Genomic DNA, 27,070 nt, shown 5'->3' on the forward strand with positions numbered 1-27,070 from the left:
AAGGTTAGGAGCGTTTGTCACAAACTAAGTGGTAAACTGTCACCAAATCACCCAAGAATGAGAGTTCTTTCGAACAGGACAGTACCTGTGTGTTTGTTTCTCCGTCCTGGTCCACCCAGGCCGTAGGCGAGGTCAAGGATAGCAGGGTTTGGTACACGAATCGGGTTCTCGGTAGGTCCAGGTCCAAACGCCAACAGGTAAGTCCAAAACAGTCCAGCTCATACACGGTAAATCCAGCCAATCTCTATTGTCTCTTTCTCTATTGTTCATAGATCCTTCCAGCACTCTCTTCTTCTCTTCCTGGTTTTTCTTGACCCTTTATCTGTGGGTTGGCTCCAACTTCTGAGGGTTCCCCTTGCTTCTGGGACTTGTAGTTTTGGTGGTCGGCCATTTTGTGATCTGTAGTTCTGACAGGGGTGGCCATTTTAGTGATCGGGCAGAGCCCTTTTATTAGTTCTGCTCTCACATATCTGCCATTTACCACTCGACTCCCTTCTTTGCCACACATCTCTCCCCCTAGATCCGACCCCCTAGGTCGGGCTACCGCAGCAAAATATGCGTGCATGCGGGATAACCCATCCACGTTTCCCATTTCCTTCCCTGCTCTGTGTTTCAAGTCAAAATGAAACGGTTGGAGACTCAAAAACCACCGCATCACCCGAACGTTCTTCTCTTTAGCCCTATGCATCCAGGTGAGTGGGGCATGGTCACTGATGAGGGTGAAGTGGCTCCCCAGCAGGTAGTATTTCAGGCTTTCTAGAGCCCACTTTACTGCCAGCACCTCTTTCTCAACGACTGAGTAGTTGGTTTTCCGTTCCAGCTTCCTGCTTAAAAACAGGATGGGGTGTTCCACCCCTTCTACCTCTTGGGATAGCACTGCTCCCAAGCCGACCTCTGAGGCATCCGTCTGAACCATAAACTCTCTCTCAAAGTCTGGTACCACCAGCACTGGATTACAGCAGAGAGCCTCCTGTAATGTCCTAAATGCTTTGGTGGCCCTTTCATCCCATTTGACCATGTTTGGCCCTCTGGCTCTAGTCATGTCGGTAAGTGGGGCGGCCACTGTGGCATAACTTGGGATGAACTTCCGGTAGTAACCCGTCAGCCCTAGGAAGGCTCGAAACTGCTTCTTATTTACTGGTTTCGGCCATTCTCTAATTGCCTTCACCTTCTTATGTTGGGGTTTGATTAACCCTCTTCCCACAGTGTATCCCAGATACTCTGTTTCCTCTAACCCCACATAACACTTGACAGGGTTTGCCGTGAGCCCTGCCTTTCTAAGGGAGTCTAACACTGCCTGTACCCGGGGTAAGTGGGATTCCCAATCTGGGCTGTAGATCCCCACGTCATCTAAATAAGCTGCGGCATATGCTTTGTGCGGTTTTAGGACTTTGTCCATGAGCCGTTGAAAGGTGGCTGGGGCCCTGTGTAAGCCGAATGGCATGACGGTGTATTGAAACAAACCGTCAGGTGTTGCAAAGGCTGTCTTTTCTTTGGCCCTGGGGGTCAGAGGAATTTGCCAGTACCCTTTTGTCAGATCAAGAGTCGTAATGTACCGAGCATTACCAATTTTCTCCAGTAGTTCATCTACTCGGGGCATGGGGTAGGCATCAAACTTGGAGATTTCATTTACCTTCCGAAAGTCGTTACAGAACCGCAAAGACCCATCGGGCTTGGAGACCATCACAATTGGGCTAGACCACTCACTATGTGACTCTTCGATCACTCCAGCTGTCAACATTTTCTCCGCCTCTGCTCTAATCGCGGCCCGTCGAGCCTCGGGTACCAGATATGGCCTCATACTTACTTTTCTCCCTGGTAGGGAAACGATATCATGAGCCGTAACCTCAGTTCGGCCAGGTACCTCTGACAACACATCTCTGTTCTTCTGGATCAGGGTCTTTACTTCCTGTACTTGTGCTGGGGACAGAGTGGGTGAGATATTTACTTTGGCTGTCTCCTGAGTGTGTGTGGGGTATGTGACCATTAGTGTTTCTCTCTCTCTCCATGATTTTAACAGATTTATGTGATAAATCTGTTCCTGGGGCCGTCGACCTGGCTGTCGGATCCGATAATTGACTTCTCCTATTCTCTCCAGTACTTCATATGGTCCTTTCCATGTGGCCAGTAGTTTACACTCTACCGTGGGGATCAGCACTAACACCTTATCTCCCGGTTGAAATTCCCTCAGGGTAGCCTGCCGGTTATAAGTGTGCCGCTGGTGCTCCTGTGCTTGTCTCATGTGCTCTCTGATGATGGGCATGACTGTGGCTATCCTGTCTTGCATTGCCGTGACGTGCTCTATGACACTAGTATACGGGGTGGATTGGTGCTCCCAGGTTTCCCGGGCGATGTCTAAGATTCCCCGGGGATGCCTCCCATATACCAGCTCAAAGGGAGAAAACCCCAGCGAGGCTTGAGGAACCTCTCTAATGGCAGACATCAGATACGGCAACATGCAATCCCAGTTCTTCCCATCCTTATCGATTACCTTCCTGAGCATTGACTTCAGGGTCCGGTTGAATCTCTCGACCAGCCCGTCCGTCTGAGGATGGTAAACCGATGTCCTCAACTGTTTAACCTGCCACAGTTTACAAAGATCCGCAATAAGTCGGGACATAAAGGGGGTCCCCTGGTCGGTAAGGCTCTCCTTTGGAACCCCTACCCTGGTGAACAAGAGCACTAATTCCTTTGCAATATTCTTGGAAGCCATCGTCCGAAGGGGAATGGCTTCTGGGTAGCGAGTGGCATAATCTAGAATGACCAGAATGTATTGGTGCCCTCTGGCGGATTTGGGTAGTGGGCCCACTAAATCCATCGCTATCCTCTCAAATGGTGTTTTGATTATGGGGAGTGGCACTAACGGGCTTCTAACAGCTGGTCGGGGAGCTGTTAACTGGCACTCCGGGCACTCTCCACAATACCGAGCCACTTCAGCTTGAATTCCTGGCCAGTAAAACCTCCTTACAATCCGGTCTCGGGTTTTATCGATACCAAGGTGTCCACCCAGAATGTGCCCATGAGCTAGATCCAGTACTGTCCTGCGGTACCGAGTGGGAACCAACAACTGTTCCACCAGTTCAACCCCTATTTTCGAGACTCTGTACACCAAACTCTTTTTCATGATAAAGTGGGGAAAACTATTAGGCATCATACCAACATTTATGGGAGTACCCTCTAAGACCTGCACATCTGCTCTGGCTTGCTGCAGGGTTGGATCCTGGTTTTGGGCCGTCCCAAAATTAGTCAAGGAACCTGCCAGGTCTGCGGGTTCTAGATCGTCGTCCTCTGGATTCAGACCGACCCCAGCCCCACTAGTACCGGGCTGTTCGTTATCAGTGAGGTTTGCTACTTCATCCTCCTCCTCCCCTACTAGCACCTGTGATGTTGTCCCCTGGGAGACCTCTTTTCCTGGCTTTGGTTGAAGGCCCCATGCTTCTTCCTTCTTGGTCAGGGTTGTTGGCTTCTCAAATATGCCATTCTTGTGGCCTAACTTCGCAAAGTTAGGAAAGTCTCTACCCAATATTACATCATATGGCATCTTTGGGACCACACCGACCTCATAATCCAGCAGACCGTCCTCTGTTTGTATGCTCACTAAGGCCGTGGGGTACAGACGGGTATCCCCATGAATGCATGTAACACTGATATCCTGTCTTGTATCCAGTTTATGATTCGGCACTAGGCTTGCAACGACCAGGGTTAGCATACTGCCAGAATCCAGCAGTGCTTCAACCTCTTTCTTTTCAACCTTCACCCTGCACATATATTTGTTTCTTGATCTTTCAAGTACAGTGGTTACAACAGGACATGCATACCGTATATCATCTTCATTTTCACCAAGGTTACATTGCATTGGCTCTTCTTTAATAGGGCAGTAGGATGCAATATGTCCTGGTTGATTACAATTACAAGTCCCGGTTTCCGTTTTTTCCCTTAGTGTCTCGGCCTGATTCTGATTCTTTCCTCATGGCCCCACGCTGCTCTCTTCCCCCTCTATATGCTGGGACAGCCTTACCCTGTCCGCTGGTTTGCCCATGCCTGGGGAACGGGAATCTTTCCTCCTGTGCCTGCTCAGCTGTTCCTGCCATACAATACCGTTCAACCAGGCCCACGAGATGGTCGGCGGAAAGTACCTCGTTCTGGCCAACCCATCGTCTCACTTCTTGGGGTAGACCTCGCTGAAACTGGTTGAGTACGATTGTCTCGACGATCTCGGCGGATGACCGGGTCTCTGGTCGCAACCATTTCCGTGCCAGGTGAATCAAGTCGAACATCTGTGTTCGTGGGGGTTGTCACCGGTCGGTAGGACCACTGGTGGAAGCGGTGTGCCCTCACGGTATTGGTCACTCCCAGTCTAGGCAGGATCTCTCCCTTTAGTTTATCGTAATCCTGTGCATCTTTCAACTCCAGGTCGAAATACGCTTTTTGAGCATCCCCTGCCAGGTATGGTGCCAGAAGCCCTGCCCATTCTTCTTTCGGCCACTTCTCCCTCTCTGCCGTCCTTTCGAAGGTGGTAAGATATGCTTCCACATCATCCTGCGCTGTCATTTTTTGAAGAAAATGATTGGCCCTCCTCTGGGTATTTGCAGCTGGTAATTGAGCCCCAATTTGGTCCGCTAGCCCCTTTAGGCCTTCTCTTAACTCCCAGGTGTTTCTCTCTTGCTCTTCTCTGAGCAGCTGGTTGGTGCGGTGCTGGACCTGTAACGTGTCCTGATACATTCGCATTGCATCCTGATGAACTATTTGTTGAGCTCTAGTTGCCTCTTGTTGGGCGGCCGCCGCTTGTAACAGGGCCTGTATGGCTCCCTCCATACTCATTTTCCTGAGAAACTGTCCTAACCAAACAAAGCCACAAAAAAAACCTGACTCCACTTTGGAGTGCTAACTGAACATTTTTCTTTTTCTTCTACCTAACCAGTGCTATGGTTAGTCCATGTCCGCATCCTCCACCACGTGTGGCCAACCTCTTCAAGGTTAGGAGCGTTTGTCACAAACTAAGTGGTAAACTGTCACCAAATCACCCAAGAATGAGAGTTCTTTCGAACAGGACAGTACCTGTGTGTTTGTTTCTCCGTCTTGGTCCACCCAGGCTGTAGGCGAGGTCAAGGATAGCAGGGTTCGGTACACGAATCGGGTTCTCGGTAGGTCCAGGTCCAAACGCCAACAGGTAAGTCCAAAACAGTCCAGCTCATACACGGTAAATCCAGCCAATCTCTATTGTCTCTTTCTCTATTGTTCATAGATCCTTCCAGCACTCTCTTCTTCTCTTCCTGGTTTTTCTTGACCCTTTATCTGTGGGTTGGCTCCACCTTCTCAGGGTTCCCCTTGCTTCTGGGACTTGTAGTTTTGGTGGTCGGCCATTTTGTGATCTGTAGTTCTGACAGGGGTGGCCATTTTAGTGATCGGGCAGAGCCCGTTTATTAGTTCTGCTCTCACATATCTGCCATTTACCACTTGACCCCCTTCTTTGCCACAATATTTATTTAATTTCATTTGCGATTTTCATGAATAGTTAACGTTGCGTTATGCTAATGAGCTTGAGGCTATAAATAGAATCCCGGATCCGAGATTGCTCGACGCAAGAAGTTAAGAACACTCCCAAAGTCACTCCAAAAAGTATAGCTAGTATTTGTTATGCTAACAAGCTAGTAAGAGGTTGCATAGCAACAGCATCAACTTCCAGTAGACAGGCAAAGCTCTAGTACGCTCATCTGAAAGGATACTGTTTATTTACAGTACACTAAAATGAACTTATAGTATGTAGTATATACTCATTAAGTATGTGGTATACAGTATGTTAGCATGGGTATTCGAACACAGCTCTTGTCTTTTATAGGGGGAAATATTCTCTGAACTCAAAACTAGGTACTGATCCCAACATGCTCTGTTCAGATGTAGGATGACCTCGCGACGCATCACAGAGGTAACGGAGTATAAGCTATGCCCTTTATGAGGCCTGGTGTGCTGCAACCTCATGCAAACCAATGCACCTTCCCCATTGAAATACATTCAGTTGGCTCCAAACATTTTACTCTGTGCTGCTCAGTGTGAATGCACCCTTAGAAAAGAAATGGTGCCATTTCCGATGCAGTTCATGCCTTTTGTAATCGACTCCCATTTCCTAGTGCTTCACTCACCTGCATGTTCTGACAGTGGGAGGCGGTGGTTCCGAAGAGGATCTGACACTGTTCATTTGCCGTGTAAGTCATCCCTGGGTGTTTGAATGGCAGGATCACTGAGTTCAAGCTCAGCGGGTCGGTCTGGAGGAGACAACTACTGGCCTTGGACCTAAGACACACACACGTGCATGCACACACACGCACGCACACACACACACACGGACACACACACACACACAGAAAAAGTTATCTATTGAGTCACTCTCCACTAACCTGGCAAAGAAGTGACTTCCGATTGGGGGCATTTCACGTCACTAAGGCAAATACTATTTGAATATATATCCTTCCTGTTTGGCCCTGTCCGGGGGTGTCCTCGGGTGGGGCCACAGTGTCTCCTGACCCCTCCTGTCTCAGCCTTCAGTATTTATGCTGCAGTAGTTTATGTGTCGGGGGGCTGGGGTCGGTTTGTTATATCTGGAGTACTTCTCCTGTCCAATTCGGTGTCCTGTGTGAATCTAAGTGTGCGTTCTCTAATTCTCTCCTTCTCTCTCTCGGAGGACCTGAGCCCTAGGACCATGCCCCAGGACTACCTGACATGATGACTCCTTGCTGTCCCCAGTCCACCTGGCCGTGCTGCTGCTCCAGTTTCAACTGAACCGCGGCCCTAGGACCATGCCCCAGGACTACTTGACATGATGACTCCTTGCTGTCCCCAGTCCACCTGGCCGTGCTGCTGCTCCAGTTTCAACTGTTCTGCCTTATTATTATTCGACCATGCTGGTCATTTATGAACATTTGAACATCTTGGCCATGTTCTGTTATAATCTCTACCCGGCACAGCCAGAAGAGGACTGGCCACCCCACATAGCCTGGTTCCTCTCTAGGTTTCTTCCTAGGTTTTGGCTTTTCTAGGGAGTTTTTCCTAGCCACCGTGCTTCTACACCTGCATTGCTTGCTGTTTGGGGTTTTAGGCTGGGTTTCTGTACAGCACTTTGAGATATCAGCTGATGTACGAAGGGCTATATAAATAAATTTGATTTGATTTTGATTTGAACCCAGGTCTGGGTTCATAAAGCGTCTTAGATTACGAGTTCTGATCAAGGATCAGGTCCCCCTGTCGATATAATCTTATTCATTATGATCTAAAAGGCTAAACTGATTTGTGAATACGGGCCAAATTCCCAGCTACACTGGCTGTACTTTACTACTGTATTATGGTCAACTAATCATCCACAGCTTTCAGCTGTCTCATTCAACCCCTCATTCCTCCAGCAGGTTGGCATTCATTGTCAGGAATCTGAAATGAAGACTAAAAATCAAATTTTCATTTTCATGAATTTTTACAACATAGCCAATTTTGACTTTGCAGCTGGCCCATCTATTGAAAATCGCTCAGTTCTGCCTCCAGGGCAAGATTCATGACAATAAATGTCAACCCGCATTCCTCCACAGCATGACTCTTGTGGCTGTAGTTGATGTTATAAACAAGTCTTTAGGCATACATGCATAACGTCACTGGGGAGAGGAGTGAAACCTTGAAGTATGCAGGGTGTCCTGTTCTCTGTGCAAATGGATGACACGTGATAGTGGCAATGGACTTCAAATAACCGATATGAAAATAATAAATATATAAAACATTATTTTAACGTTTAAGTTGGTCAAACTGACAACCAATGAATGAAATTAAGTGAATTGAAACATAAATGATCAGGGTGAGAAGGAGGATGAAGGATGGCTGGTTTTACCGGAGGAACTTCTCCACGTCGTCACGGCTACAGCCAGACCAGGAAACATCGCCCAGGTTCTGACCTTTGACCCATTCTCCCGACATGATGTGGAGGCCGTCCGCACACGACTGGTGGTCGTTGTCGTGACTCACACCCATGCTACAGTCACAGAGAGAGAGAAAAAAACAACATTATTTACTAAGGTTGCAAAATTCTTGCCTGGGTACCAGTCTGTTTGTGCCATCATGCCACTCCGTAACACTCCTTATCATGCCATGATACTACAATCCAGGCTAGCAAAATCCCTGAAAATATCCTACAACTTTTTCCCCCAGAAATCCTGGTTGGATGATTTCTGGAATCAGCAGGGTGTAAACTGTGAGGAAATCTAATATGGATTTCAGAAAAAAATGTTGCGACACATTACCAGTACATTATCGACATTATCAAAACCAGAGGACAAAAAAATACACCCAACCTGGTCCAAGGAGGACACACTAGCATGAAACCATAACCATGTGTCGTTGCCGAAAAACAAGCAAGAACATGAAAAGCGCTGGGAATTAGCAAATAAACATCGGCACAAGTTCACTCAGTCACGGGTATTAAATATGCCTTGATTCCAGTTGCTGAGGGCAACGAGTCAATGCTCATCTGCTACAGATTTCTGTCCAGAGAGGGTAGAGGGAAGGGGGGGATGATGGCTTTCCATTTGGTTGCATTCTCAAGTAGCACCCTATCCCCTACATAGTGCACTAATTTTGACCAGAGCCATATTCCCTACCATATTCCCTACATAGTGCACTACTTTTGACCAGAGCCCTATTCCCTACATAGTGCACTACTTTTGACCAGAGCCCTATTCCCTACCATATTCCCTACATAGTGCACTACTTTTGACCGGAGCCCTATTCCCTACATAGTGCACTACTTTTGACTAGAGCCCTATTCCCTACCATATTCCCTACATAGTGCACTACTTTTGACCGGAGCCCTATTCCCTAGATAGTGCACTACTTTTGACCAGAGCCCTTTGGTGCCCTAAGATCTCATAGAGATGGAAAAATCTCATTTTTAACTGCACTTCCCCTTTAAAGTGGTTTCATTGGCTCTCTAGTGCAAATGGGAGACAAAAGTCCAGCAATAAAACATAAAGAAACAAATTTTTGGGGAAATTATTTGATGTGAGGATTAAATCAGATGGACCAGGTCATGATTTTTTACTTCAATCTTGACCCCAAACCCCTCCCTGTCTTGACAGCAAAACCCCCTCAGATATTTTCAAAATATTCTGCACTGCAATGCATGTCCATGATGTATTTTAAGTCACTATTCAAGTACAAATAAAGCACATATATTATCATAAATCATATCCCATAATACGGAATCCTTCATTAGCAATATATTCCCAACAGTCAACCTTCAGATCTTAGATAATTCCCTTCATGTCTACATTTGGGCTGGTTTCCTCCCCTTTCTTTTTCTTTCTTACAGCATTTCAACAGGAGACCTCCTGGGCCTATTGTGAAATCGCATCAGTGGCTGGTGAGAAAAGATCATGTGCATCAAGGGTCACAGAGGAGGAACAAAGCTTCTCTCTTGTAAAAACACTTTGATAAGGTTACTAAAATGGAGGTGACTCGCAAGCCTTGTCAGGGACCCAATGGCTCAAGACTAAGCCGGGTCTTTCAGAAGCTTTCCTTAGTCCACCATTGTCTACAGAGGACATTACCCAGGAACAAGTCAAACACTGAGTTAGGAGAGAAATGCACAAAACCCTGCAACTTCTGCAAGTTGTCCAGAAACAACTTCTGCTAAATAATTCCTGTTTGTTTCTCTCAAGTCATCAGACGCTAGCCAGCCTGGAGTCGACATAGGAAGGCTCGAGAGGATGTGAAATTCAGGTTCAGCTCAATAGGGAACTCTGGTTTCTCTGTAAACCTTTCACACCTACTGCAAACCTCATCCTCCACATACAACACCCGTTCTGACGGCCACATTCTGTTAAAGTTCCCTCTAAGCACACACATCCCTGGGTTGCTCGTATTTTCAGTTCGCTGCAGCTGGCGACTGGAACAAGCTGCAAAAAACACTCAAACTCTCTTCACTCAATCATGGACACTCTTACTGACAGTTGTGGCTGCTGTATTGTTGTCTCTACATTATTGCCCTTTGTGCTGTTGTCTGTGCCCAATAATATTTGTACCATGTTGTGTTGCTACCATGTTGTTGTCATGCTGTGTTGCTATCATGCTGTGTTGTCATGTGTTGTTGCCATGCTATGTTGTTGTCTTATGTCTCTCTTTATGTAGTGTTGGGATGTCTTTCTTGTCGTGATGTGTGTTTTGTTTTATTTTTTATTTTTAAACCTCCTGTCCCCACAGGAGGCCTTTCTGCCTTTTGGTAGGCCGTCATTGTAAATAAGAATTTGTTCTTAACTGACTTGACTAGTTAAACAAAACAAAATAAAAACATCCAAACACCACATGCAGATAAAGCAGTCGGCATCTGGACTGTGAAGCATCTGATCTGAGGGTTAACGCGACCATTGGTATTTAATCTCAGTTAGTTCTGCATGACTGGCTATAAATCCCAATGCTCAGGAAGAACATTTTGGGTCAAGTCTACTTCATAGTTTTTTTTAGCCGTTTTATCTTGTGTTTTAAAAATGGCAAATTCAATGAGGCCATCCAAGCCATTGCAAAGACTGATACTTTGCTATTTTACTCTGAGCTACACAGCTAAAAATACATTATTTTTTGACTGTCAGACATGTATATTAAGTTTAGTCCCAAATGTATAACAGATGGGATATGCCAAAAGCTATCCGCAAGACCTTTATTTAAATACATTTTTTTTCCTTAATCAAACATCAGTTTCAACTTACAGTAACATATCAAATGACATAACGAATATTTCACTTGATTGTATATTTTTGGAGCAATTATAGGATAAATTCTAATGGCAGTTCGAGGCCATTATTAATCTCTAGTACCTTACAAAAATACTCAGACCATTAAGGCACATAAGTGCAATATATTAACAAATGATTTTAAAGGTTTATGGAAAATAAATAGAGTGAAACACAAAATTAAAATGTAGTCAAACGAGAGAGATAGAACGAGAATGTTCACAATAATATTTTGCTATTTTGAGTGGAAGATGATGGATGCAGCATTTGATGAATATGTGTAAGGACCTCATACAAGACAGCCTTTCTTTTTTGTGTCATGCTACGCTAGCCCTGTGTCATGCTACGCTGGCACTCTGTCATGCTACGCTAGCCCTGTGTCATGCTACACTAACCCTGTGTCATGCTACACTAGCCCTGTGTCATGCAACACTAGCCCTGTGTTATGCTACGCTAGCCTTGTGTCATGCCACGCTAGCCCTGTGTCATGCTACGCTAGCCCTGTGTCATGCTACACTAGCCCTGTGTCATGCAACACTAGCCCTGTGTTATGCTACGCTAGCCCTGTGTCATGCTACGCTAGCCCTGTGTCATGCTACACTAGCCCTGTGTCATACAACACTAGCCCTGTGTTATGCTACGCTAGCCCTGTGTCATGCCACGCTAGCCCTGTGTTATGCTACGCTAGCCCTGTGTCGTGCCACGCTAGCCCTGTGTCATGCTACGCTAGCCCTGTGTCATGCTACACTAGCCCTGTGACGTTTGCACTCAATGGTATTGACTCTGTGATTCAATTCTATGTCATTTCACCCCGACTGCCTTTGGAAAGTGACTCAAGATACTTTGCTGTCTTTGAATTGTAGTCCGCATCAGCGTGGCCTTTGTGAAACTACTGCCAAGTCATGACGAACGCGAGCTCTGATCTCTGAGCTCATTTGGCAGAGACAAGTATGCTCCAGGACTCATCAACTAGCTTTCCTGTTCGCTATCTTGAGACAGATACATCACACACAAACACAGACATACACGCACACACACATCTCTAGTTTTGTAGGCTCCAATAGCCAACATGTGAATGCATTTAAGTACATGCAGGCAAATTCATAGGAAGACTCGCGTCCCAAGACGCATGCTTGCACATAACATGTCATTAACAATGAAATAACTATTTAATAATTAGCATTCTAGACTCAGATAACCCCATCTCTGTTGAATCAGTGAATCAGCAGGACCAAACTGGGACAAGCACACAACAAAGAAAGCAACCAACTTCGGGCACTGATCTCACCACCCCAGAGACTTCAGTTTGTCCAACAAATCTACAGACACACACAATTGGATAAACAATAGCTCCCCACACAATCCAATAAACAAAAAGACAAACTGGAACAACGGCTCCAGCCCTGACAAAGCACAGTGGTATTTTTGGAACAAAATTCAACCAGAGGATCTTTCTATACAGAGCTAGTGGGGATGATGATGACACACCCTCAGAGGCGTTCATAACTCCAGATGCTACGTTAGCATTAGCGGATCTGCTCACTCTTTCGCTCTGGGGACACCGTGGAGGGCCCTCTAAGGGCAAGTAGGCTCCTTTGACTCATACCCATACCACCATGACTTGACTTGACAGAGCTTTAGTGCTCAATTCAATCCATATCGCGGAAGTTCAGTGTTACTGCGTGATTAAAATGTAAAGGAATGTTCAGTAATACAGACTGAATAGAACTCTTACTCTGTTATCAGGGCATAAAATCCAGTCAGTGCATCTTAGCGATCGATTTCGCTGCTAAATTCAGATACAAAACTACTGCGTAGACTTGGGTCGATAGATTTGTTTCCACACAACTCATTATAATAATAGTAATTATAGATGTCATACCATGTTTGTGAGAGAATTAAGTTGGTTAGCCTTTGTGGTGGATATCGCGTTTGTGAAGCGTGAGGTGAAAGTTGGTTAGCCTTTGTGGTGGATATCGCGCTTGTGAAGCGTGAGGTGAAATTTGGTTAGCCTTTGTGGTGGATATCGAGATTGTGAAGCGTGAGGTGACAGTTGGTTAGCCTTTGTGGTGGATATCGAGATTGTGAAGCGTGAGGTAACAGTTGGTTAGCCTTTGTGGTGGATATCGAGATTGTGAAGCGTGAGGTGACAGTTGGTTAGCCTTTGTGGTGGATATCGAGATTGTGAAGAGTGAGGTGAGAGTTGGTTAGCCTTTGTGGTGGATATCGCGCTTGTGAAGCGCGAGGTGAAATTTGGTTAGCCTTTGTGGTGGATATCGAGATTGTGAAGTGTGAGGTGACAGTTGGTTAGCCTTTGTGGTGGATATCGAGAATGTGAAGTGTGAGGTGACAGTTGGTTAGCCTTTGTGGTGGATATCGAGATTGTGAAGCGTGAGGTGACAGTTGGTTTGCCTTTGTGGTGGATATCGCGCTTGTGAAGCGTGAGGTGACAGTTGGTTAGCCTTTGTGGTGGATATCGCGCTTGTGAAGCGTGAGGTGACAGTTGGTTAGCCTTTGTGGTGGATATCGCACTTGTGAAGTGTGAGGTGACAGTTGGTTAGCCTTTCTGGTGGATATCGAGCTTGTGAAGCGTGAGGTGACAGTTGGTTAGCCTTTGTGGTGGATATCGAGCTTGTGAAGCGTGAGGTGACAGTTGGTTAGCCTTTGTGGTGGATATCGAGAATGTGAAGTGTGAGGTGACAGTTGGTTAGCCTTTGTGGTGGATATCGAGCTTGTGAAGCGTGAAGTGACAGTTGGTTAGCCTTTGTGGTGAATATCGAGCTTGTGAAGCGTGAGGTGAAAGTTGTGGGAGAGGAAAAACTTGACTCACTTGTGGCCCATTTCGTGAGCGATGGTAAAGGCCAGGTTGAGGCCGTTGTCCTCAGCTAGGATGCATTTCCTTCTCTCGCTGCACATGCCGCTCAGGTAGGCAATGCCTGCAATGGAGAACAGGGGAAAAAAATGGTTGACATCTCTTAGGGCGGAATCCGTGGTCCGGAGGGGGCTAGGCCTTTTCAAACACATGAAAGACCTTTTTCCTATTTCCTAATTCTCTGTAAAAAAATCCTCCTGACTGGTGGTTATTTTTTAAAGAAACAAAATATGCTTCTCTGCATCTCTTCTAAAAATCTGGGTGAAAGATTGAAAGGAATGTGAGTCTTATTCATTACATTTAGTTCCTGCTTGCTTTTTAATTTCAGCAGGCATGCCAGCTAAAATAGTTAGATAAGATAACAGGTGTGGCTTACTAAAAGTTCATTTGTGGAATTCCTTTCCTTCTTAATGTGTTTGAGCCAATCAGTTGTTTTTAACAAGGTAAGGTTGGTATACAGAAGATAGCCTTATTTGGTAAAAGACAGTCCATATTATAGTCCATATTATAGCAAGAACAGCTCAAATAAGCAAAGAGAAATTACAGTCCATCATTACTTAAGACATAAAGGTCAGTCAATGTGGAAAATGTCAAGAACTTTGAACGTTTCTTCAAGTGCAGTCAAAAAACCATCAAGCACTATGATGAAACTGGCTCTTATGAGGAACATCACAGGAAAGGAAGACCCAGAGTTACCTCTGCTGCAGAGGATTAGTTCATTAGAGTTATCAGCCTCAGAAATTGCAGCCCAAATAAATGCTTCACAGAGTTCAAGTAACAGACACATCTCAACATCAACTGTTCAGAGGAGACTGCGTGAATCAGGCCTTCGTGGTCGAAATGCTGCAAAGTAACCAATACTACAGGACACCAATAAGAAGAAGAGACTTGCTTGGGCCAAGAAACATGAGCAATGGACATTAGACATAAGATCCAAATTTGAGATTTTTTATTCCAACTGCTGTGTCTTTGTGAGACGCAGAGTAGTTGAACGGATGACCTCCGCATGTGTGGTTCCCACAGTGATCGAGGTGTGATGATGTGGGGGTGTTTTGCTGGTGAGAGGCACACTTAACCAGCATGGCTACCACAGCATCCTGCAGCGATACGCCATCCCATCTGGTTTGCACTTAGCTATCATTTGTTTTTCAACAGGACAATGACCCAACACACCTCCAGGCTGTGTAAGGGTTATTTGACCAAGAAGGAGAGTGATGGAGTGCTGCAAGAGATGACCTGGCCTCCACAAACACCCGACATCAACCCAATTGAGATGGCTCGGGATGAGTCGGACCGTAGAGTGAAGGAAAAACAGCCAACAAGTGCTCAGCATATGTGGAAACTCCTTCAAGACTGTTGGAAAAGCATTCCAGGTGAATCTGGTTGAGAGAATGCCAAGAGTGTGCAAAGGCAAAGGGTGGCTACTTTGAAGAATCTAAAATCTAAAACACTTTTATGTTTACAACATGATTCCATATGTGTTATTTCATAGTTGTGATGTCTTCAGTATTATTCTACAATGTAGAAAATAGTAAATATAAAGACACTTTTGACCGGTTGTATATATATTATTATTATAATAATTTTTTATGTATTTTTTAAACAGGACAAATCTGAGGGAGCACATGCCCCTGTGGGCATGACGGCTCTGGGGCATGATGGCTCTGCCTACAGTAAACCCTAACCCTACAATAAACCCTAACTCTAACCCTACAATAAACCCTAATTCTAACCCTACAATAAACCCTAACTCTAACCCTACAATAAACCCTAATTCTAACCCTACAATAAACCCTAAATCTAACCCTACAATAAACCCTAAATCTAACCCTACAATAAACCCTACAATAAACCCTAAATCTAACCCTACAATAAACCCCAAGTCTAGCCCTACGATAAACCTGAACTCTAACCCTACAATAAACCCTAACTCTAAACCTACAATAAACCCTAACTCTAACCCTACAATAAACCCTAAATCTAACCCTACAATAAACCCTAACTCTAACCCTACAATAAACCCTAACTCTAACCCTACAATAAACCCTAACTCTAACCCTACAATAAACCCTAACCCTACAATAAACCCTAATAAACCCTAACTGAAAAAATTTGATTTGATTTGTAACTCTAACCCTACAATAAACCCTAACTCTAACCCTACAATAAACCCTAACCCTACAATAAACGCTAACTCTAACCCTACAATAAACCCTAACTCTAACCCTACAATAAACCCTAACTCTAACCCTACAATAAACCCTAACTCTAACCCTACAATAAACCCTAACTCTAACCCTACAATAAACCCTAACTCTAACCCTACAATAAACCCTAACTCTAACCCTACAATAAACCCTAACTCTAACCCTACAATAAACCCTAACTCTAACCCTACAATAAACCCTAACTCTAACCCTACAATAAACCCTAACTCTAACCCTACAATAAACCCTAACTCTAACCCTACAATAAACCCTAACTCTAACCCTACAATAAACCCTAACCCTACAATAAACCCTAACTCTAACCCTACAATAAACCCTAACTCTAACCCTACAATAAACCCTAACTCTAACCCTACAATAAACCCTAACTCTAACCCTACAATAAACCCTAAATCTAACCCTACAATAAACCCTAACTCTAACCCTACAATAAACCCTAACTCTAACCCTACAATAAACCCTAACCCTACAATAAACCCTAACTCTAACCCTAACTCTAACCCTACAATAAACCCTAACTCTAACCCTACAATAAACCCTAACTCTAACCCTACAATAAGCCCTAACCCTACAATAAACCCCAACTCTAACCCTACAATAAACCCTAACTCTAACCCTACAATAAACCCTAACTCTAACCCTACAATAAACCCTAACTCTAACCCTACAATAAACCCTAACCCTACAATAAACCCTAACTCTAACCCTACAATAAACCCTAACTCTAACCCTACAATAAACCCTAACTCTAACCCTACAATAAACCCTAACCCTACAATAAACCCTAACTCTAACCCTACAATAAACCCTAACTCTAACCCTACAATAAACCCTAACCCTACAATAAACCCGAACTCTAACCCTACAATAAACCCTAACTCTAACCCTACAATAAACCCTAACTCTAACCCTACAATAAACCCTAAATCTAACCCTACAATAAACCCTAACTCTAACCCTACAATAAACCCTAACCCTACAATAAACCCCAACTCTAACCCTACAATAAACCCTAACTCTAACCCTACAATAAACCCTAACTCTAACCCTACAATAAACCCTAACTCTAACCCTACAATAAACCCTAACTCTAACCCTACAATAAACCCTAACTCTAACCCTACAATAAACCCTAACTCTAACCCTACAATAAACCCTAACTCTAACCCTACAATAAACCCTAACTCTAACCCTACAATAAACCCTAACTCTAACCCTACAATAAACCCTAACTCTAACCCTACAATAAACCCTAACTCTAACCCTACAATAAACCCTAACTCTAACCCTACAATAAACCCTAACTCTAACCCTACAATAAACCCTAACTCTAACCCTACAATAATATAGGATTTTCTCCTTTCTCTTCCATCCAGTAATCAAAGTGGTTTCAGGCCTTTATTTTTTTAAATGTGGATTCGGTTCAAAGGGAAAAAGCCCTCCATTTCATCCACCGTCAGGTAAATTGCCCTAACAGTTCAACATACTAGCGCCATGTCTGGTGTGTGCTCCCGAATTATGGCCTGGAAATGACAGCTGCAACTCTTTTGCTCCTGCGGGATCAGGTTAAGGGGGAAAACACGAGAAGGGGATTTTGTATTTTCTCATGTAGTGGATCGTATGCTGTGACCTTTGATGGCTTAATCACCCCATTGAAAAGGATCCAGAACTAATGCTTTCCATTACTAAAACCGGCAGAACAATCCTGCCTTTGATGGACGAAAATAAAATAAATTAAGTGCAGTTTCTAAGGGCCTGGATGTCCATTAGACAACTTAGGCTCTCTATCTCACCGCACGCATACGCACACACACACACACACACACACACACACACACACACACACACACACACACACACACACACACACACACACACACACACACACACACACACACACACACACACACACACACACACACACACACACACACTCCCTGTACTCACTCCTCCCAAAATGTGCTAATTTTCCATGTTTCTGTCTCTGAGAAACCTCTCAAGATGGGGCAATATGACTGAATGGGTTTCAAGGCAATATGACTGGGTTCAATATGACTGGGTTTCAGGGCAATATGACTTAGTTCAATATGACTGGGTTCAATATGACTGGGTTCAATATGACTGGGTTTCAGGGCAATATGACTTAGTTCAATATGACTGGGTTCAATATGACTCAGTTTCAGGGCAATATGACTTAGTTCAATATGACTTGGTTCAACATGACTGGGTTCAATATGACTGGGTTTCAGGGCAATATGACTTAGTTCAATATGACTGGGTTCAATATGACTGGGTTCAATATGACTGGGTTTCAGGGCAATATGACTTAGTTCAATATGACTGGGTTCAATATGACTCAGTTTCAGGGCAATATGACTTAGTTCAATATGACTGGGTTCAACATGACTGGGTTCAATATGACTGGGTTTCAGGGCAATATGACTTAGTTCAATATGACTGGGTTCAATATGACTGGGTTCAATATGACTCAGTTTCAGGGCAATATGACTTAGTTCAATATGACTGGGTTCAATATGACTGGGTTCAATATGACTCAGTTTCAGGGCAATATGACTTAGTTCAATATGACTGGGTTCAATATGACAGGGTTCAATATGACTCAGTTTCAGGGCAATATGACTTAGTTCAATATGACTGGGTTCAATATGACTGGGTTCAATATGACTCAGTTTCAGGGCAATATGACTTAGTTCAAAATGACTGGGTTCAACATGACTGGGGTTCAAATTAAATTAAATTAAATCTAATTTTATTAGTCACATGCGCCAAATACAACAGGTGTAGCCCTTACAGTGAAATGCTTACTTACGAGCCCCTAACCAACAACGCAGTACAAATAAGAATAAGAAATAAAAGTAACAAGTAATTAAAGAGCAGCAGTAAAATAACAATAGCGAGACTATATACAGGGGGGTACCAGCACAGAGTCAATGTGCGGGGGCACCGGTTAGTTGAGGTAATTTAGGTAATATGTACATGTAAGTAGAGTTATTAAAGTGACTATGCATAGGTGATAAACAACAGAGAGTAGCAGAGAGGGGGGGGGGGAATGCAAATAGTCCAGGTAGCCATTTGATTAGATGTTCAGGAGTCTTATGGCTCCGGTCTCACTTGCCATGCGGTGGCAGAGAGAACAGTCTATGACTAGTTCAGGGCAATATGACTGGGTTCAATATGACTGGGTTCAATATGACTGGGTTCAATATGACTGGGTTCAATATGACTGGGTTCAATATGACTGGGTTCAATATGACTGGGTTCAATATGACTGGTTTCAACATGACTGGGTTCAACATGACTGGGTTCAATATGACTGGGTTCAATATGACTGGGTTCAATATGACTGGGTTCAACATGACTGGTTTCAACATGACTGGGTTCAATATGACTGGGTTCAATATGACTGGGTTCAATATGACTGGGTTCAAAATGACTGGGTTCCAGGGCAATATGACTGGTGTTTCAGGGCTAGACGGTAGAGATTAGCCCCTAATCTGGCCATTAGTGAACGCTAGGACTCTCTGGCAGCTCGGGTCCTGTGAAGTAACAGCCAGTCTCTCTGTTCCTCTGCACTTAGCTGGGCATCTGGCCCTTCTGGGTGTTGAGTTGGCTTGGGGGGGGGGGGCAGACAATGAATCTTTATGCTAGACGTTTTGACATATTATCTCATATTATCTCCAGCTGGCAAATCCTCCATCTTTAGTCAAACTTAAATGTAAATGAGGGGGGGCGGACCGAAACAAGTTTTACAACAACATAGCGGAGCTTCCACCGAGCCCACAACGGTCTCCAGATTGTCTTCTTTTCACGGAAAGTAATGGAAGCAGCAGAATATTTTTGTGTTCTCCCTCCGTCAGATAGTAAAGAAACATAACATAAGAACTTGTGTTTTTTTATGAAGTATATGTTCAATGAACCTGCAACTCCAAATCCAGGGGAAAGAAATATGGACTTTTATCCTCCCGGAGTACCCAAATCCATTTCGCTTGATACTTTTATAGTTAAACATCAATCTGGGAATCGGTCTAACGACAAACCCATGCCTCTAAGCCCACATGTGTGGTACACCTGTACTGACTATGCGGCGGTACCTACATTAACCAGGGTGCTTTTGGATCTGGTTTGGAGTTCTGCCCTCATTCTGCCCTGTCATACTTGGGCTGCCGTTATCTGAAATAGGGCACGGGTTAGGGTATCTAGGGAACGGGTTAGGGTATCTAGGGAACGGGTTAGGGTATCTAGGGTACGGGTTAGGGTATCTAGGGTACGGGTTAGGGTATCTAGGGTACGGGTTAGGGTATCTAGGGAACGGGTTAGAGTATCTAGGGTACGGGTTAGGGTATCTAGGGTACGGGTTAGGGTATCTAGGGTACGGATTAGGGTATCTAGGGAACGGGTTAGAGTATCTAGGGTACGGGTTAGGGTATCTAGGGTACGGGTTAGGGTATCTAGGGAACGGGTTAGGGTATCTAGGTACGGGTTAGGGTATCTAGGGTACGGGTTAGGGTATCTAGGAATACGGATTAGGGTATCTAGGGTACGGATTAGGGTATCTAGGGTACGGTTTAGGGTATCTAGGGTACGGGTTAGGGTATCTAGGGAACGGGTTAGGGTATCTAGGGTACGGATTAGGGTATCTAGGGTACGGATTAGGGTATCTAGGGTACGGGTTAGGGTATCTAGGGAACGGGTTAGGGTATCTAGGGTACGGGTTAGGGTATCTAGGGTACGGGTTAGGGTATCTAGGGTACGGGTTAGGGTATCTAGGGTACGGATTAGGGTATCTAGGGTACGGTTTAGGGTATCTAGGGTACGGGTTAGGGTATCTAGGGAACGGGTTAGGGTATCTAGGGTACGGGTTAGGGTATCTAGGGTACGGGTTAGGGTATCTAGGGAACGGGTTAGGGTATCTAGGGAACGGGTTAGGGTATCTAGGGTACGGGTTAGGGTATCTAGGGTACGGGTTAGGGTATCTAGGGAACGGGTTAGGGTATCTAGGGTACGGGTTAGGGTATCTAGGGAACGGGTTAGGGTATCTAGGGAACGGGTTAGGGTATCTAGGGTACGGGTTAGGGTATCTAGGGTACGGATTAGGGTATCTAGGGTACGGGTTAGGGTATCTAGGGTACAGGTTAGGGTATCTAGGGTACGGATTAGGGTACCTTGGGTACGAGTTGGGTATCTAGGATACGGTTTAGGGTATCTAGGGTACGGGTTAGGGTATCTAGGGTACGGATTAGGGTATCTAGGGAACGGGTTAGGGTATCTAGGGTACGGATTAGGGTATCTAGGGAACGGGTTAGGGTATCTAGGGTACGGGTTAGGGTATCTAGGGTACGGGTTAGGGTATCTAGGGTACGGGTTAGGGTATCTAGGGAATGGGTTAGGGTATCTAGGGTACGGGTTAGGGTATCTAGGGTACGGGTTAGGGTATCTAGGGTACGGGTTAGGGTATCTAGGGTACGGGTTAGGGTATCTAGGGTACCGGTTAGGGTATCTAGGGAACGGGTTAGGGTATCTAGGGTACGGGTTAGGGTATCTAGGGTACGGGTTAGGGTATCTAGGGAACGGGTTAGGGTATCTAGGGTACGGGTTAGGGTATCTAGGGTACGGGTTAGGGTATCTAGGGTACGGGTTAGGGTATCTAGGGAACGGGTTAGGGTATCTAGGGAACGGGTTAGGGTATCTAGGGAACGGGTTAGGGTACTTAGGGAACGGGTTAGGGTATCTAGGGAACGGGTTAGGGTATCTAGGGAACGGGTTAGGGTATCTAGGGAACGGGTTAGGGTATCTAGGGAACGGGTTAGGGTATCTAGGGAACGGGTTAGGGTATCTAGGGAACGGGTTAGGGTATCTAGGGAATGGGTTAGGGTATCTAGGGTACGGGTTAGGGTATCTAGGGTACGGTTTAGGGTATCTGTGATCTAGGAGTAAGCGAAAGTCAGATGAACATTACGTAGTAACTAGAATGTGATCGAATGGTGATGGGATTTTCAGGTGCTCTACTTAAAGCAGTCACTTTAACGTCTGTGCATCTACCCCCCCCCCCCCCCCATGTTGTTGTAGCATTTTTACTCCATCCTTAATCTAAGGCTTACACTGACAAATATGTACCCAATAATATCCTACCCACTGCAGATGCACTCAAAGCTATCAAATGTTTGCACAGCGTAACTGGTGAAGAAAAAGGGAAACGTGTCATTTTAGTGTATGATTTTAGAGTGAGGTCGAGAGGGAAACTCGCCTGTAGCAACAACAAAACCTTCAGTTCAAATAGCATGGTCATAACCCGAACAGACACAAGGGGGTGTTACGCCCGACTCTGTCAAACATTAACTTTAGCTTTGCAGCCATGTTGCACGCTGCAGCAGGGACAGCATAAGGTACCCATAGCAACACCAGCCTTCATAAGAGTACCTGAGGACTGGTAGTTGTAAGGAGGAATGGCCGACACGAACCAGAGGAATCAGAGGTCAACGGCTAGCTTTCCCCCTTAAAGGTTTCTTTCTCTCCATCTACCTGTCCCTCTCTACACTGATGCCTTCTGTTACATGTGTGTGTGTGTGTGTGTGTGTGTGTGTGTGTGTGTGTGTGTGTGTGTGTGTGTGTGTGTGTGTGTGTGTGTGTGTCATTCAAGTTCCCCACTTGGAGGCTGAAAACTAGCCCTGAAGCCAGCAAGGAGGCTAGGGAGAGTGGGGTTCAAAGGGGAGGGGTCAAATACAGTGTACTTTGACACCTCCGAGAGGTCGTTAAAACCTAACAGACCTCCGGACGGGACAGTCAACACACGGACCCGAGACCCGCTGGGTCTTAACTGGTACCTGTGTCTCTTTGACTCACACAACTGCAAGTATGCACACACACACACACACACACACAAATACGCACACAAACACACACACAAATACGCACACAAACACACACACAAATACGCACACAAACACACACACAAATACGCACACAAACACACATATACAAACACACACACAAATACAGACACACACACAACACACAACACACACACAAACACACACACACACACACACACAAACACACACACACACACACACACACACACACACACACACACACACACACACACACACACACACACACACACACACACACACACACACACACACACACACACACACACACACACAGCTATTAGAGCATAGCTACAGGGGTGGTCCTAGTTTTGAGAGGAACCCCATTATAGACTTTACTGTCCATGCAACTATATTAATCGTTTCCTGATAAAACCCACAACATGTCGATGTCCACCAGAGCTTCAGAGCTACACCGACAAACCACATGTTCTTCTAACACAGACAGGACTACATCCACACCAAACAAACCACATGTCCTTCTAACACAGACAGGATTACATGTTTTATTTTATGTTACCTTTATTTAACTAGTCAAATCAGTTAAAGAACAAATTCTTATTTACAATGACGGCCTACCAAAAGGCAAAAGGCCTCCTGCAGGGACGGGGGCTGGGATTAAAAATAAATACAGTATAAATATAGGATAAAACACACATCACAACAAGAGAGACAACACTACATAAAGAGAGACCTATAAGACAACAATATAGCAAGGCAGTAACACATGACAACACAGCATGGTAACAACACGACAAAACAACAACATGGTAGCAACACAACATGGTAGCAGCACAAAACATGGTACAAACATTATTGGGCACAGACAACAGCGCAAAGGGCAAGAAGGTAGAGACAACAATACATCACACAAAGCAGCCACAACTGTCAGTACATCCACACCAAACAAACCAAATCTCCATTTAACACAGCCAGGATTACATCTACACCAAACAAACCAAATCTCCATTTAACACAGCCAGGATTACATCTACACCAAACAAACCACATCTCCATTTAACACAGCCAGGATTACATCTGTTAAAGAACAAATTCTTACACCAAACAAACCAAATCTCCATTTAACACAGACAGGATTACATCCACACCAAACAAACCAAATCTCCATTTAACACAGCCAGGATTAATCTAACCAAACAAACCAAATCTCCATTTAACACAGCCAGGATTACATCTACACCAAACAAACCAAATCTCCATTTAACACAGCCAGGATTACATCTACACCAAACAAACCAAATCTCCATTTAACACAGCCAGGATTACATCCACACCAAACAAACCAAATCTCCATTTAACACAGCCAGGATTACATCTACACCAAACAAACCAAATCTCCATTTAACACAGCCAGGATTACATCTACACCAAACAAACCAAATCTCCATTTAACACAGCCAGGATTACATCTACACCAAACAAACCAAATCTCCATTTAACACAGCCAGGATTACATCTACACCAAACAAACCAAATCTCCATTTAACACAGCCAGGATTACATCTACACCAAACAAACCAAATCTCCATTTAACACAGCCAGGATTACATCTACACCAAACAAAAACCAAATCTCCATTTAACACAGCCATCTACACCAAACAAACCAAATCTCCATTTAACACAGATTACATCTACACCAAACAAACCAAATCTCCATTTAACACAGCCGGGATTACATCTACACCAAACAAACCAAATCTCCATTTAACACAGCCAGGATTACATCTACACCAAACAAACCAAATCTCCATTTAACACAGCCAGGATTACATCTACACCAAACAAACCAAATCTCCATTTAACACAGCCAGGATTACATCTACACCAAACAAACCACATCTCCATTTAACACAGCCAGGATTACATCTACACCAAACAAACCAAATCTCCATTTAACACAGCCAGGATTACATCTACACCAAACAAACCAAATCTCCATTTAACACAGCCAGGATTACATCTACACCAAACAAACCAAATCTCCATTTAACACAGCCAGGATTACATCTACACCAAACAAACCAAATTACTCCATTTAACACAGCCAGGATTACATCTACACCAAACAAACCAAATCTCCATTTAACACAGCCGGGATTACATCTACACCAAACAAACCAAATCTCCATTTAACACAGCCAGGATTACATCTACACCAAACAAACCAAATCTCCATTTAACACAGCCAGGATTACATCTACACCAAACAAACCAAATCTCCATTTAACACAGCCAGGATTACATCTACACCAAACAAACCAAATCTCCATTTAACACAGCCAGGATTACATCTACACCAAACAAACCAAATCTCCATTTAACACAGCCAGGATTACATCATGTTTCCCTCCGCCCTTCCTTTATTCTCAGTGGAGGTGCATGGCGTGTTGCTCGGTGGTCTGTTCACCCTCTGCCTTATTGGTCCTGGTCATAAGTAGGGCACTAAATAGGGAAGAGGGTGCCATTTGGGACACAGCTCCTCCCTGTGACTACCTGTAAGGAAAGGCATGCGCTGAGCTTGGCCAGGGAGTGGAAGTGCCCGCGGTGGGGCTCGTTATGTCTTCCTATAAAAACCAGGGTGAACAACAACAATATGGGCCATTGCCTATGCGCTGGTATGTGTGTCTGTGTGTGCTGTGTGTCTGTGTGTGCTGTGTGTCTGTGTGTGATGTGTGTGCTGTGTGTCTGTGTGTGCTGTGTGTGCTGTGTCTGTGTGTCTGTGTGTGCTGTGTGTGCTGTGTGTCTGTGTATGATGTGTGTCTGTGTGTGCTGTGTGTCTGTGTGTGCTGTGTGTCTGTGTGTGCTGTGTGTCTGTGTCTGTGTGTGTGTGTCTGTGTGTGCTGTGTGTGCATGTGTCTGTGTGTCTGTGTGTGCATGTGTCTGTGTGTGCTGTGTGTCTGTGTATGATGTGTGTCTGTGTGTGCTGTGTGTGCTGTGTGTCTGTGTGTGCTGTGTGTCTGTGTGTGCTGTGTGTCCTGTGTGTGCTGTGTGTCTGTGTGTGCTGTGTGACTGTGTGTGCTGTGTGTCTGTGTGTGCTGTGTGTCTGTGTGTGCTGTGTGTCTGTGTGTGTGTTGTGTGTCTGTGTGTGCTTTGTGTCTGTGTGTGCCTGTGTGTGCTGTATGTCTGTGTGTGCTGTGTGTGCATGTGTCTGAGAGAGAGAGAGAGAGAGAGAGAGAGAGAGAGAGAGGAGTGTGTGAGAGTGTCTAAATGTGAACAAAACACAACTTCGGGGGAGGGACAGATCACACAGCTTCACAAGGCTGAAAGAACAGGCCATGATATATCAGGAAATGATGTAACAGGACATGATGAAAAACACACATTTCAGTTGAAGGCATTCAGTTATACCTTGTCAGCTCGGGGGTTTGAACTTGCAACCTTTCAGTTACTAGTCCAACGCTCTAACCACTAGGCTACCCTGCCACCTAATATAGGGAATAGTGTGCCATTTGGACGCATTCTAGGAATGCAGGTGGTCAAATTGAGTGATATTTGTTATGTAATGGTTCAGGAATATCTTAAAGGAGCAGCTGAGGGGAATGAATGTAACATGGTTCAGGAATATCTTAAATGCACCACATTCAGGGGAATGAATGTAGCATAGTTCAGGAGTATCTTAAAAGAGCATCTCGGGGAAATACAGTGCATTCGGAAAGTATTCAGACCTCTTCACATTTTCCACATTTTGTTACGTTACAGCCTTGTTCTAAAATGGATTAAATAGTATTTTCCCTCATCAATCTACACACAATACCCCGTAATGACAAAGCAAAAACAGGTTTTTAGAATTTTTAGCAAATTTATTCCAAACAAAAAAATGAAAATATCACATTTATATTATAAGTATTCAGTCCCTTTACTGAGTACTTTGATGAAGCACCTTTGGCAGTGATAACAGCCTCGAGTCTTCTAGGATAGAGCCTCTCAAGCACTGTCAGGTTCGACGGGGAGCGTCACGAGAAAGCTATTTTCAGGTCTCTCCAGAGATGTTCGATCGGGTTCAAGTCCGGGCTCTGTCTGGGCCACTCAAGGACATTCAGAGACTTGTCCCGAAGCCACTCCTGCATCGTCTTGGCTGCGTGCTTAAGGTTTTGTCACGTTAGAAGGTGAACCTTAGCCCCAGTCTGAGGTCCTGAGCACTCTGAAGCATGTTTTCATCAAGGATCTCTCTGTACTTTGCTCCGTTCATTTCCCCCTCGATCCTGACTATTATCCCAGTCCCTGCAGCTGAAAAACATCCCCACAGCATGATGCTGCCACCACCATGCTTCACTGTAGA

The 27,070-nt window shown here is 44.7% G+C and overlaps 1 protein-coding gene across 1 annotated transcript in view; it reads right to left on the reverse strand.

Annotated features, from left to right (window-relative positions):
- The window catches only part of LOC135517071 (A disintegrin and metalloproteinase with thrombospondin motifs 19-like), a 123,342-nt gene that overhangs the window by 78,048 nt on the left and 18,224 nt on the right, over positions 1-27,070 (reverse strand). Inside the window, exons 7-9 of the mRNA XM_064941092.1 lie at positions 13,591-13,696; positions 7,868-8,008; positions 6,141-6,291 (exon numbers count right to left, since the gene is read on the reverse strand). Coding sequence (XP_064797164.1) covers positions 6,141-6,291; positions 7,868-8,008; positions 13,591-13,696 — 398 coding nt within the window. The remainder of the gene's footprint in view (positions 1-6,140; positions 6,292-7,867; positions 8,009-13,590; positions 13,697-27,070) is intronic.

This window comes from Oncorhynchus masou, chromosome 28, assembly GCF_036934945.1.
Source record: "Oncorhynchus masou masou isolate Uvic2021 chromosome 28, UVic_Omas_1.1, whole genome shotgun sequence".
Taxonomy (NCBI): domain Eukaryota; kingdom Metazoa; phylum Chordata; class Actinopteri; order Salmoniformes; family Salmonidae; genus Oncorhynchus; species Oncorhynchus masou.